The following is a 13,750-nucleotide window of genomic DNA, read 5'->3' on the forward strand; positions in this document are numbered from 1 at the left end:
AAAGAGCGGTATTTAGCTGAAAAAGAAAGGCGGAAGAGGGTTTATCATGCCAGTTACTCGGAGTGCTTTTCTCTAACTTAAAGCCCGCAGACAGGGCCTGTTCAGAGCACGGATGCTCCTGGCAGCGCTGCAGCCCTGCAGGGGACTCTGCAGATCCCGTTAAACTTGGATTTTAGCAGGTACCCTGTTAAGTGAAGGGCGGGGGAGAAATTCTTGAGGGAACCAGAGCTAAACCCAGGACGTACTGTGTGTGCTGCTTCTGGGAGGGTCACCGGCATGAGGATGGGTCTAATGATCTCATCTTTCTTTTCTTCCTCGGCACTATTAGTGTTCAGATAGGCAGAATGAAGTGAAACTACGTGCAAATCATGTGTAAATTGTCTCAGTTAGGAGCCCTTTATCCGAACGTGTATCCCAGCCTGGCCCATTTACTTCCCCCCTATATCTCCTTTAGCTTTAACGAGGCTCGTTAAGATCACAATAATATTCCACCCTCTAATTGCTCATCCCATTCAACAAATATGTGCACACTGCTTTTCGCATTATTTGATCCCTTATTTAGGAGGGGTGTGGAGGGGGAGAGACGGAGAGAAGGGGAAGTGCTGAGATTAAGAGTTGAAAAGATACGAAAAAAAAAATCCTTTTCCACTAACCACCCTGCTTCCCTTCCCCCCGTGCATTTGCGCGAAGTGGTAAAAACCTTTCTTACGTACTCACTAATGATTGGCAGGGCTGACAGTGATTGGCAGGGGGTGCCATGGCAACGCCACAACGACACTCAGAAGACCAATAGAAAAGCGAAACAAAATGTTTCAATGCTGCACTCACTGTGGATTTAGGGGAGATATTATGAGGCTGTTGTCATTAGGGCGATTGCTGTTGAATCATTGAATCTTGACTCGGTGGCGGTGCTGGGTTGGTGTGTGTGTGTGTGTGTGCGTGCGTGCGTGCGTGTGTGTGTGTGGCTGTGTGTCTCTATGTGGCTGTGTGTGTGTGTGCGTGTGTGGATGCGTGCGGGGTGTGTGTGTCCTTTTCTCCCTTCTGCCTGCCTTTCTTTCTTTTCTCCTTGATTTATTTCCCCCTCTCTCAGGTCATCCCATGGTTTTCAGGTCCCCTTTAGAGCTTTATCCCACCCATTTCTTCTTGCCAAACTTCACCACCGACCCGCATCACCGCTCCTTACTTCTCGCCAGTAGTAGCAGCAGCAGCAGCAGCAGCAGCACGGGCTGCAGCCCCGGTGCTGGCGGCGGTGGAGGAGGCAGCTCCAGGGGACCGCAAGAAGAGTTGTCAATGTTTCAGCTGCCCACACTCAACTTCTCCCCGGAACAAGTGGCCAGTGTCTGCGAGACGCTGGAGGAGACTGGAGACATCGAGCGGCTGGGGAGGTTCCTCTGGTCGCTGCCCGTGGCGCCAGGGGCATGCGAGGCCATCAACAAGCACGAGTCAATCCTCAGAGCCCGGGCGGTTGTGGCCTTCCACACCGGCAACTTCCGAGACCTCTATCACATCCTGGAGAACCACAAATTCACCAAGGAGTCCCATGGCAAGCTGCAGGCCATGTGGCTCGAAGCGCATTACCAGGAGGCCGAGAAGCTGAGGGGTCGCCCGCTAGGGCCGGTTGATAAATACAGGGTGAGAAAGAAGTTCCCGCTGCCCAGGACCATCTGGGATGGAGAGCAGAAGACGCACTGCTTCAAGGAGAGGACTCGCAGCCTCCTCAGGGAGTGGTACCTGCAAGACCCCTACCCCAACCCCAGCAAGAAAAGGGAACTGGCGCAGGCCACCGGCCTCACCCCCACGCAAGTAGGCAACTGGTTCAAAAACCGAAGGCAAAGAGACAGAGCAGCCGCTGCTAAAAACAGGTCAGTGCACACGGCACCCCCACCCTGGGAGGAGAGCGAGAGGCAGGGCTGGGCTGATTTCTAGGACTGGTAGTGCTCTCGCAGTTCTTTCTTTGGGCCCCAGCAGTGGGGGAGTTTGTTTGTTTATATTTAATAATAATTAATAAAGAATCAAGCCGAGTCCTGCATACCAATCTGTTTGCTCCAGCGGCAAAGATGCAGCCGGCACAGGAGTTGTTGTGAAGCACAGCACCAGGAAGCCTTCGCTGCTTGCCAGAACAAAGTTTATTCGCACACACACACGTATACCGGGGTGTCCATGAGTCTATTCTTTTTAAAAAAGACTTTCCTTCTTTCTAAACCGGTGTGTGCGTTAGTCGGTTTACACGCGGCCTCCCCAAAGTGCAGTGAATGGTCTCTCCTGTCCTTGTGGATTGGTAAAAGTGACGGGAAGCCACACAATACTACGCTTGATGTATTATTTTTAAATGTCACTCGTGTTGGCACATTTTAGTGGAATCTGCCCCCCCCTCCACACACACACTAAACAGTTTAAACAAACATCATAATTCAAAGTGTGCTTCTGCAAAGAAGGCAGCTGTTCTCCTATTGTTCTTATTAATTATAAAAAACAAACAAACTAATTTGCCTCAGAAGGAAAAATAGGGGAAAGCGCTGAGGCACAGAAATGCATTTTCTTTCGCATTTATATTTATAAATGTACACAGAATGATTAGCTATTGGTGTGCGTATAATATAGTGTGTGTGTATTGTGTATGTGTTTGTGTTTAAAGTGTCCACTGAAACCAAACCTTAAATTCAACTATTTCCTGTTTGGTCTCAACGTAGTTTTTATACATTATTTTAAAATTTAAAATAGACCTTTCAACAAGCTTTACAGACTGATTTTAAAAAATACATTTCATTATCGCTGGAAGTGTGTAAATAGAACTTACTGTTCTTTTTTTATATTGTCTCCCCCAAATTCCTTTTAATTGTACTGTTGGTACTGGTGATTCGGAGTCCTGAAAAAAATACAAACTGCAAATGCTTCACTATTTGATTTCCATCAAATGGAAGGCAGAGCTGCTTAGTACAGTAAATAAACAGAAGTTGCATACGGATGCTTTTGTTGACTGAACGCTGTTGACAGCGGAAAGAATACACCAGAAATTGTAATGGGAGAAAATAACCAAACACACCAAAATTAAACAATTTTTAAATGACTGGAAATTTTAAAGCGATATACATTTCTCTGCTCTTTGCAGACATTGAAATGAAAAAATGCTCTGGTGGGAAGCAGTTGACTGAGGAGTGCGTTGTGATAAACACTGGGAGTGTTTGTTATGCGTTGTGAATGGCTGGTCAGTTCAGGACTTTTAGCTTCTCTCCCTTTTACTTGAATTAATTTTTCTCTATCTTTAGAACCGAATAACCAAGCGCAGGAGAATGTTCAGAATACGATGATGCAAATTGAATATTTTTATTTTGTTTATTTTGTCTATTTAAAATCAAATGCCTTCCCGTGTGTTGACATTGCGAGGGACCCCAGTTTGGAGTCTTTTGTTTAGTTTTTGTTTTTCAAAACGAAATCAGACTTGAAATTAAAACGTTCTCCCTTTTAGAGGGACAGAAAAAATGCCTTATAGATGTTTCCCTAAATACTTGGGAGATGTTGCTTCCCCCACCCCTTCTCCAGAGCACCAGTGTATTTCTTTACACATTTAAAAAAATGTTATATATATATATATATATATTATCAGACAAGATAAGTCAGTTTCAGCTGAAATTCTTCTCTACTACAGAACACTCTTTGTAGCTTTCCATATCCACTGTGCGTTTGATAAACGCGCATATATTGTCTTAGTTTAGATTAGGCCCACAATACCCTGGTGTCTATGGTGGAAAAATGGACTAGTGGGGGGGGGGAAGACGACAAAGAGGGAGATTTTAAACAAAATCTCAGGCGCAATACATAAGTCCCCCCCCCATGCTTTTTAAAAGTTGTGGTCTGTCTATTTATATCTGAGCTTCACCCGATCATATCTGAAGTGGGCTTTCTCCGATCTGTTTTGAAACACTTGCAAGAGGCTGTCTGCAGCTGCGGTGACAGGAAGCCGAGGCAATGCAGTTCACGGCCGACAGCTTTACCAAAACAAGACGGAGAGAGAGAGCGCGCGAGAGAGAGGTTCACTCATTGAACCTTGATGGCCTGTATACACACGCATGCATATGGATGTGTGTACAGGGTGCACGGGCATAGCGCTCTATACATTGCAGGGCGCTATGGAAAAGCCAGGCAGGCTGAGCTGAGGAGGTGATCGGGCGTGGGGCTGTGAGCCCTAGAGAAGCGGGGGGATGTGGCTGGAGCCCGCTGCAGAGGGAGGCTGTTTGTTTGTTGAGTGTTTGTTTGCGGAGGTGCTTTTGCAAGGGCTGGGGCAAGAGGGGAGCTGCCTGAGGCTCGCGCTTCCTCTCTCAGAAGGACTGTGTCGTTGTTTTGTCTCCCCGTGCGATGCAGGCTCCAGCACCAGGCGATAGGACAGAGCGGCATGCGGTCGCTGGCAGAGCCCGGCTGCCCTACACACAACTCGGCCGAGTCTCCGTCCACGGCGGCCAGTCCTACCACCAGCGTCTCCAGTTTGACAGAACGAGCCGAGACGGGGACCTCCATCCTCTCGGTAACCTCCAGCGACTCGGAATGTGATGTATGATACCGGCAAACAACCCAAACCAACCAGCCAAGCACCCGCTCCCCGACCCAGACCATCGGCCCCAGAATCAGGACACACAGACACACACTCAGCAAGAGAAACGCAAAGCAAACGCGTAAACAATAGCAAACAAACAAACAAAAAGAGAATCCACCGCCACCACCAACAGCCACCGCCGCCACCAAGAGATGGAGCTAAAACTTCAACAGACAGTCGCTGATACTGAGGCTGCAGCGGGGGGAATAATAATAATTATATTAAAAAAGTGACAATTGCATTCTTTTTAGGACAAGCACGATTTCTCCTTTGCGCTTTTCCATGGACGCATTTCACCCACTTGCATGATAATGATGATGCTGATGATTAAATTTGTATCTGGGAAAAATATTCTCTATAGTAAAGAAACAAAAACAAAAAACAAACAAACAAACAAAAACTCCGATCGAATTTGTATAAAAACAATAAAAATAAAAAAAAAATAAAAAGGAACTCCTTGAAGAGGGAAATAACAAATGTTTATCGCCTTTTTGTTGGTTCTCTTTCTCTCTCTCTCTCTCCCTCCCCCCTCTCTTTCTCTCTGTTTTTAAGTCCAAGTGATGGTCCAGCCAAGATGCAATCTTCTGTTTTTTTGTTCAGCAGACAATCATTTTATTCGTAAGCACCTTTTTTTCTACACTTCTGTCACTGCCTGTGTGGGTACTGGTTATAAATGTGGAAAAAGAATAGTTATGACTGTAACAGATTTTTATTTTTATTTCAAAATTTTATATGAATTATGTATATCTTAATGATGCGGTCATTTTCCCAGTTTGTAATATATGTGTAGAAATGCCTGTATATGATATTTGCTCTTTTCTTCCTTTTTCCCTTTCTCTCCCTCTCTCTCTGTCTCCACCTCTCTTTCTCTTTCTCCTTTTTATTTTCCTTGACTTGGTGTTCCTTGCACAAACTTAGCTGTCACGAGCTGACGTGCTAGGTTTTAAAAAGGGACCTCAGCGATAGAAAACAGCTTAGAGTGCAACTGTAGTTATCTTATGCAAAAGCTATTTTGAGTATTTCATAGCAGCTTTGGGGTCTCTTCTTAAACTCCACGTAGGACGCTTATACTATTGTTTCCTTAACTGCGTGTTTATCTATATGTACAAACTTTCTAAATCAAATACAGTATTCCATTTTCTTATCTATTCAGCGATGTTGGTGTTTTTGTCTATTGCAAATTATATATCTATATCTATATATTACCCCACACACCCTAACTGAGGAATTATGTTTTAATCTTTGCTTGGTTAGGTGAGCCACTATGAATTATTCAAGTTTATATGTGCTGAAGCGCTCAGGCTGGTTAGCAATGCACGCCAGTGGAATCTGGAATTTACTTGTGTGTATATAGCAGTGAGGCGGGTTTGGCTTTTTTGTTTGTTTTTGGTTTTAATTTCTATGTGTTTTGAAGTAAAGTGCTGTGTTTGTCGCACATTTAAAATTAATTTAAAAATAATATAAAATAACTTTGCATTAAAAGTCTGCCTCAGTGAAATGAACAGTGTCTGTAAAGGGGAAGGAAAAGAAAACATCACTTTTGTATAGGCAAACTTTGCCCCCTTGAGTTGCTATAACCACTGCTCTGACTGTGTTTCCAAGACACAGTGATGTCATTTCAATCCTGCTTTCACACCACTGGCTCAAACATTTTTTCATTTTTTTAAAAAAACTCTGAGCCTAAATGATCACTTCGCCCATCTATTGGGATTAGCAGGTTTCTCCATTTAAGATGTTTAAGATGTTTTAGTATTTGTTTGTAGCTTTAAATGAAAACAAAAACTATAAACTACTCTCCCTAATCAGGTTTCAGCTCCTCCCCTTGAATCCTAAGTATATTGTAATGTGCTGAAAGAAGCCTTTATTTGCATGACTAACAGTATTCCAGCATCACCTTTTGCATTAAAGTTTTGCTTAGCCCCAGGCAGATTATTCAACCGTGAATTAACAAGAGGTGAATTCTAAACTTGTTTTTACTTGAAAATACAATTTTGAAACTTATTAGGATTAGTGAGAAACGTGCCTGGAATTTCTTGACCATTCCAGAACTAATTTTGACTTCCGATTTGACTTTGTTTTGGCTGCATTTTTTCCTCTATTTGAAGGTCCGGGCTAGTTGAATGGGAAGCTCCTGAAATTTTAGGGAAAACTATAGGCATTTCCAAAAGGAAACTCTACGGGGAGAAAGAAAAGCCCATGCCCTATAGTTTGGAATTTAATTCAAAGAACATTATTTTGAAAATAAGCTGAAATGCAAATATATTTATAGATCTTTTCAGAAAATCCTGTGTGTATTTACTCAGCTTCCTTTCAGCACAAACAGTTGTTGGGAACATGTTTATTACCATCGATATTTTTTAGGGAAGATTCCCCAAAAGCTTTAAACGAAGGAATAGTTGAGAAACAGTAATTGGAACAGACCTGTGCGATCACTTGAAATGCTACCGAGAAAGAAAGCGAGGAAAGGAGTCTGTGGCAATGTTTCTCTTTATCGTTTATGGTCATCGACATTAAGCTGGACCTTGTTACCTGGACGGCTTCCAATCAGAACGCCTTTATTTTGCTGCTCTGTTATCATACACGTCACGGAGTAAAGTGGGCTAGAATCTATTTAGACGCGTTTCGGATTTGTGCCCTAACAGTGAAAATCAGTGAATTTGCTCACCTACATTTAAAATCCCATCTGCACCCTTTCTCTACCCAACTCCCTGAGAGAAAAATCCCCTGCTAAGGAGAAATAATAAAGACAATTCTCAGATGGGTTCAGCGTTTACACTTACACGTGCATTCCCGTTTTTATTCAAATGAAAAGTGCATTTGAATTTTACATAATTGGAAATGTGCATCATTGTATAGGTTCGCCCTATTTAATACTCAGGCATGCACAAAACAATAACAGCGTTCTGTTAACTTGACAAATAACTTGAATCTAATATGCTGCAAATTAGTTTTGCTAAATTAATTGCATATTTAGCAGCAGAGAAGGATTTTTAAAAAATAACGTGACGTATGCAAAACTAGCGTTGATTTGAAGATAAGTGAAAAAGAGAATCGTATTATATCGCATGGGGAAATTAAATTATATTATTCGTCCGTCATCTTCCCCGTGCAGATTCAAAGAGCAGGAAAAATACTAACATGGGGCAACATACTTCAAAAGTATCCGCAACTTCACAGGCAGCCGGCGTTTGAATTGAGTCATTTATAACTGTTTTCTTCGTCAACCCCAGTATGTGTTAGCAAGGAGCAAAGGCCCTTGTAGAAAAAAATCACAGCATCTAGGAGTTACTCAAGATCATTGCCAGAGCAGCTATCGACATTATTTATCAAGTTTTAAAAGTGCAATATTTCTATTTCTCTTTTTGATGAGCCTCATTATGCCTCTGCTATTTGTAACAGAATTAAATACCTGGAAAGATTCAGAGATGTGAAAGTTTCTTCTTCATCATTTTAGAATCTAGAAACTGCATTTTTAGGCGTCAACTCACAGTAATATCATGCCTAAATCTGTCTAATTTCTCTAAGTCTTAATCTTTATTTTCATGTTCAACATAACAATATTTTATGTCATTTGTTTTCCTGGGATACCTCCAGAGACTGTTTTAAATAGGAATATTTTCACTGCTGTTCATAAAACAATCATAGCGTTTTATAACTTCTCTTCCCTTCATCATCAACTTTCTTCCCTAAAACTTCTGGGAGTGATTTTAAATTTCTTTCCTTTGGTTTTATTTTTTAATTTCAGAAAGTTAATATCCATCTTTTAATGTAAGAAACAGTGACGCTTGGTAGTTTGGAATGAGTCCATGAAACCCAGCTAGTTTTCATAATGGGGCCGCAGGTCCAAATATACAGATTTGTAAAGTATTCTTCTCCAGTAATTTCTCTCAGGCAGTGTTTTTGTGTGTGTGTGTGTGTGTGTGTGTGTGTGTGTCTGTCTGTCTGTCTGTGTCTGTGTGATATAGTATATAACGTATACATACGTACACGCGCATAAAACCATATATTTGTGTTTATTTGTATTATATCTGAAAATGCTACAGCTAATGATACTCTGTTTAAAATCTCGCCCCCATAATAGATAAACGATGTTGTTTTAGGATTTGCATTAAAAACCTGAATGGTTGATTGAGGTGTAAATCTATGAAAATCTGCATTTAAGCCTTCTCACCCACTAAACCCGTCTGCCCTGGTAAGATAGGGCCTATCGGAAACTCCAAACTGAGGGGTGGGGGGGAGGCTTACCTCTTCACTTCCTCTGGCCGATCATTATCGACAAGCCCTCTCCAGTATTAGTTTATTATCCGTGACAAGCTTGACTGTTGATTAAGATGAAATTACTCGGAAGCTGAAGTGCATTTGATCTATATTTAAGCGAAAGCCATAGGATAGGAGACAGATGGCAGAGAACTCACACATCCAGAGCCCACCGGTGCCTCATAGGAACTTTAAATTCATGGCACAGAGGAAATGGTCTTTCATAGGAGAGACGCGCAAACTCCTGTTAACCAGAACTTATTGGGATGAATCAAAAGGGGAACGGAAAGTGAGTTTTGTAAATATAGATTTATATATTGAACTCCTCTGTCTCACTGCTTGCAAAGATTATACACACACAGGCAGTCTTGCATTGCACGATTTTTAAAAAAAGCATTAAGTTAGACACAATGTTACATTTTAGTTGTGACAACAATTTTTAGATGTTGTGACAGACACATCCACGCGTTATTTATGTGCGTCTATGTCCATACACAGAGATCTCGACTTGCGGTCCACCTTTCCGAGAGTACTATGAAATAAAGTGTGCAAGTTCCTCGGAGTGCGACCATAATCTCTCTCTCACTCTCTGTGTGTGTGTGTGCAGCGTCTTTATCTGAAAAGCCAATAAAGTCACCTGCAAACCCTCCCTGCTTTGGCTACCTAAATGTCTGCCCGGGGCCTGTACCGTTGTTTCGTGTCCTTTGTGTGCATGCGATACCATCGTTGACCGTAGTCCTTCCCTGGCTACGATAGGTTTTCGATAATCTATAGCTCCCTCTCCCTGATCAGTTACAGCTGGCTTTTAGAAGAGGCTGAATCTGCTTGCCCGTTGCCCTTAATCTTTAGCATACCCAGATGAGGTTATAGCCCCGGCCCAAAGTGAAAAGAATTGTGGACGTTGGTGCCCTGGTATTGCTCTGATTTCTCCGGTTAGCTGAGCACAACTTTCTATTCGTGTTTATTCATGCAGTTTCTTATTGAGCTCCACATTGCACTGGCCCGGATTCGGCGTGCAGGGAAAGGACAGACAAACGCGGCCTCTGTGAGCGCGCGCGCGCACCGTCCCCTCCCTCCCCCCGCACTCACAGACACTGAGTCCAGTTTGTAAAAGGACACGCGGCCTGGAGTGGGAAGCTGCAACCCCCAGCCCTATAGAAAGACCAATTAGAAAGAAGTTTGCAAATGGGAAAAGAAATGAACAAAATACCCAGTTGCAAAATCAGGATAGATGGGGGGTGGGGGAGAAGGTGGTGGAAAAAAGGCATTGGGGATATTACCAGTGATACGGATAAATATTACATTCTGGCAAGGTAATAGCAAGACACACAACTAGGGCGATGGCTCATATTGGTGATTAAATGACGCTAAGGTGGATTTTGAAGCTGTGAATGTGTGTATGTGTGTGTGTGTGGGGGTCGTTTAGTTTTATTTTAAGACGTTTGTGAGACAGCAGGCTTCAAAGCAGTCCGGCATCTAGGGACGTGCAGGAGACGAAGAATGCAAAGGAGTAATTAATAAGTAAAGGTTAGGTGTAAATATCTGGAAGTGTGTGGTTAGAATCGCTTTACTGTAATGGAGATGAAGTGGCAGCATCATCCCTCCGGATGGCAGGTCCTTTGCTGAACAGGTCTGAAGAATGGAGGAACCTACACTGGAAGTCAAGATTTACAATATCCACAGCCGGATTTCGATTGACTTTAATTTCAGATATAGCTACTAGAGGGAGGCTTAGCTCTACTGCAAATATTTGCTTTTTCTACGCACAGAAACATCATGAGAAGTTCATTTAATAAGGACCATTAAAATGTATCTTTCAATGACTGGACGGGAATTTGGTTTCCTACTGGAATAATCTATCTAGCAATATTTGTCAACAATACAATAGTTGAATAGTTTAGTAGATGTATTGATTTCTGACCTCTCTCTCAGTGTGTGTGTGTATACACACCTAAGTGTATTTGCATATATAATACATATGTGTGTGTATATATGCACACACACATACATACATGCATATATTCTTTCTCATCTGAAGATTAAAGTAGCTCTTGTAATATCTTGTAGAACATTAAACATTCCCTTTAATATCTAAATAGGTCAGCAATATAGTTCAATAACATTGAAGGTGCCTGTATATTCTCTCTTCAGTCTGTGATAAAACATTCTTTAAGACTATTGGGATTTAAAACTGTAATTCTATTAAATAGTAATTGAAGGGTCGCGAGAGGCTATGATACAGGATCAGCAGTGTGTAAGCCGTCCGTTTGAACTTTAATTTGGAATCATAGGCAGATGGGATCACGGCCTCTTTGTGATGCTTGCAGATTTAAAACTAGCCGGCACAGGGAGGGGAAAAAACCTGCAATGCAGATTCATTCATTAAACATGAAAGGTTAGTGCAAGAGAGGATAAACGTTTAGACGTTTAGGTAAATACAGAAATATTCTGTCCCCCTTTTTCCTCCTCCTTAACCCCCCAACTATCTCAGTTACTGATTTTCTATTGTTATTGTAAATAACTTTTGTTTATATCCCCAACGGGGATGAACTATATCTGAATTATTTATTTATACCTGGAATCATATTTTATCTTCGAAACTTTCATTCCACATTGTATGCTAATAGCTTGAAAGATTTTTGTTTGGTTTGGTCTTTTTTAAGAGGATGGAAGGAACAACTTTCACATGAGGAAACAGAAATCTTTTTTCCTTAGCTATCTGTCACATCCGTCTTGTTTCACTACTTATTAAATATAATTGTCTTCTTCAAAGGTCTCGCTAAACAAAGCCGTGCTGAATGTTTGTGGACGTTACAGAAAAGGAATGCAGTGTGTGTGTGTGTGTGTGTGTGTGTGTGTGTGTGTGTGTGTGTGTTTTTCAAAAAAACTGCGTTAGGAATAGATCTCTCCGACTCAGAAGGTAAAAATAAATACAAAATTCTTAAATGAAAATCAAGCGTGTTGCTATGTAAAATCTCCATTCCTATTATCCGGTACAGGAACAGTGGGTATAGCTGGAGTAGTGTGTTGGGGGGTATTGTATTGTGTTGGTGAACCCTTAGGCCTCAAGATCGTGTCGTGCCACCTTATCTGAAAACAAAAGATTTTCCAGTTGCAAGAATCAAATCTCACTAGCAGGTTTTCTCAGCCTCTTGTTGGCATCCTATTTACCCCCCCCCCATTGTTTAGTTCTAAATATTTGTAAAGCAGACAATTTATGAGTTAACCTAATTAACACATCCATACTGTATATTCGTGGACCAAAGAGTACAGAGAATTTCTAATGCGATGGTTGCATGTGATAGTCATTTCTGTGTTACAGGAGATTACAGCAATACTGGAGCACTTCCAGATTGTAGATGGTTTTAGATGTTGAATTTTCAGATGAGTATTTACCATCATAACTAATTTAAGACCATTATTAAATAGAAATTCTCAGCAGGGCTCTTTAATGATGGAACACGTTACTAATTACAGAGTTTACGCTCTGTTTTGGCTAAGCAGTCTAGAGGGATGGGATTGTGCTTTGCATGCAAAGCCAATATTACTAACGAGGAGACATCAGACCCCTCACATTTCAATCATACTATTAAAGAAAGCCATTCCCGCCTTATCTGTGCATTTAGATAACATGAACATTTTATTTACCAGATTCCTAACAAGTGGGAAGAAATGAAATACTGAATGGGATTTTTTGTTTCTACTGTGCTCCTGAGCTGTTACAGCCCTGCACTAGCAGTGCAGTGATGTCTGTCCACATCCATTCTATAGCTCAGGAAGCTGAAACATTTGTGGTTGTTCCGCAGAGTACACCATTGTTCTCAGGTTAGTGCTGTTAGCTTCCTTAGCTTCCCTGCTACAAAGTGTATCAGGCAGGCTGACCCTGGATAGTGTACGTCTATAGAAAAACACAGAAAGCAAAGGAGTGTGACCAGCATAAGATGAAGACTGGAGAGCAGCTCAGATATTATTTATAGAAATGCTGTATGTCATTTATACTTTCCTGCCCACCAAAAGGTAAAAAGGCTCAGGGAGGAATAGTATCAGAGGGGTAGCCGTGTTAGTCTGGATCTGTAAAAGCAACAAAGAATCCTGTGGCACCTTATAGACTAACAGACGTTTTGCAGCATGAGCTTTCGTGGGTGAATACCCACTTCTTCGGATGCAAGTCCGAAGAAGTGGGTATTCACCCACGAAAGCTCATGCTGCAAAACGTCTGTTAGTCTATAAGGTGCCACAGGATTCTTTGTTGCTCTTTCAGGGAGGAATGGTTGGTCCAGAAAAAATACCAATTTCATTTCCCACTCTGTGAACTAGCTTCGCGTACTCCATAGGCCATTCTGGAGAAATTGTTACGCTCGGTTAAAGCCAACGGAAGTGGATCCTAACAACTGAGTTTTTCTTTAAAATGGGATGGGTGTGTGGGAGAGGGACAGGTATATAGCCTTCTGTAACGCAGTCTCTTTTAAGCAAGGAGCCAAGACAGAAGTGTCTGTCTTTTTCACATTGGCTTGGGAACTACGGAGTTTTAGTGTTGAGTTAGTTACAACTTCAGTACTCTAACTTCTAGCAGCCTACCCTGTCTTCGCTGTCTTTTTGTCTCCTGGGTCATTTTGCACATGCACAGTTGGCACTCATTTGCACTGAACGTTTATGTTGAAATGCAGTAGTCATGAGCATAAGAACATAAGAATGGCCATACTGGGTCAGACCAATGGTCCGTCTAGCCCCGCATCCTGTCTTCCCACTGTGGCCGGAACAGAATGACCAGCTACATAGATTAACACAATATGTTGGGGAAGAGTGAACACAGCTTTTGTAAAGGGAAGCGAAGTTATATGTATATAATGGGGTCCCCTGAATTCATACTTACTATTACGGACAATGGGAATTTTCCTGCAAACT

At 41.9% G+C, this 13,750-nt stretch overlaps 1 protein-coding gene across 1 annotated transcript; it reads left to right on the plus strand.

The window, feature by feature from the left end:
* The first annotated feature begins 1,011 nt into the window (after positions 1-1,011).
* On the plus strand, positions 1,012-5,242 carry SIX3 (SIX homeobox 3). Its single transcript, XM_039531351.1, has 2 exons — positions 1,012-1,862; positions 4,360-5,242. Exons 1-2 carry the CDS (start codon positions 1,099-1,101, stop codon positions 4,550-4,552), a joined length of 957 nt encoding a protein of 318 aa, XP_039387285.1. The 5' UTR covers positions 1,012-1,098; the 3' UTR covers positions 4,553-5,242.
* Positions 5,243-13,750: the final 8,508 nt, after the last annotated feature.

The sequence above is a fragment of the Mauremys reevesii genome, linkage group 3 (genome assembly GCF_016161935.1).
Source record: "Mauremys reevesii isolate NIE-2019 linkage group 3, ASM1616193v1, whole genome shotgun sequence".
Classification (NCBI taxonomy): domain Eukaryota; kingdom Metazoa; phylum Chordata; order Testudines; family Geoemydidae; genus Mauremys; species Mauremys reevesii.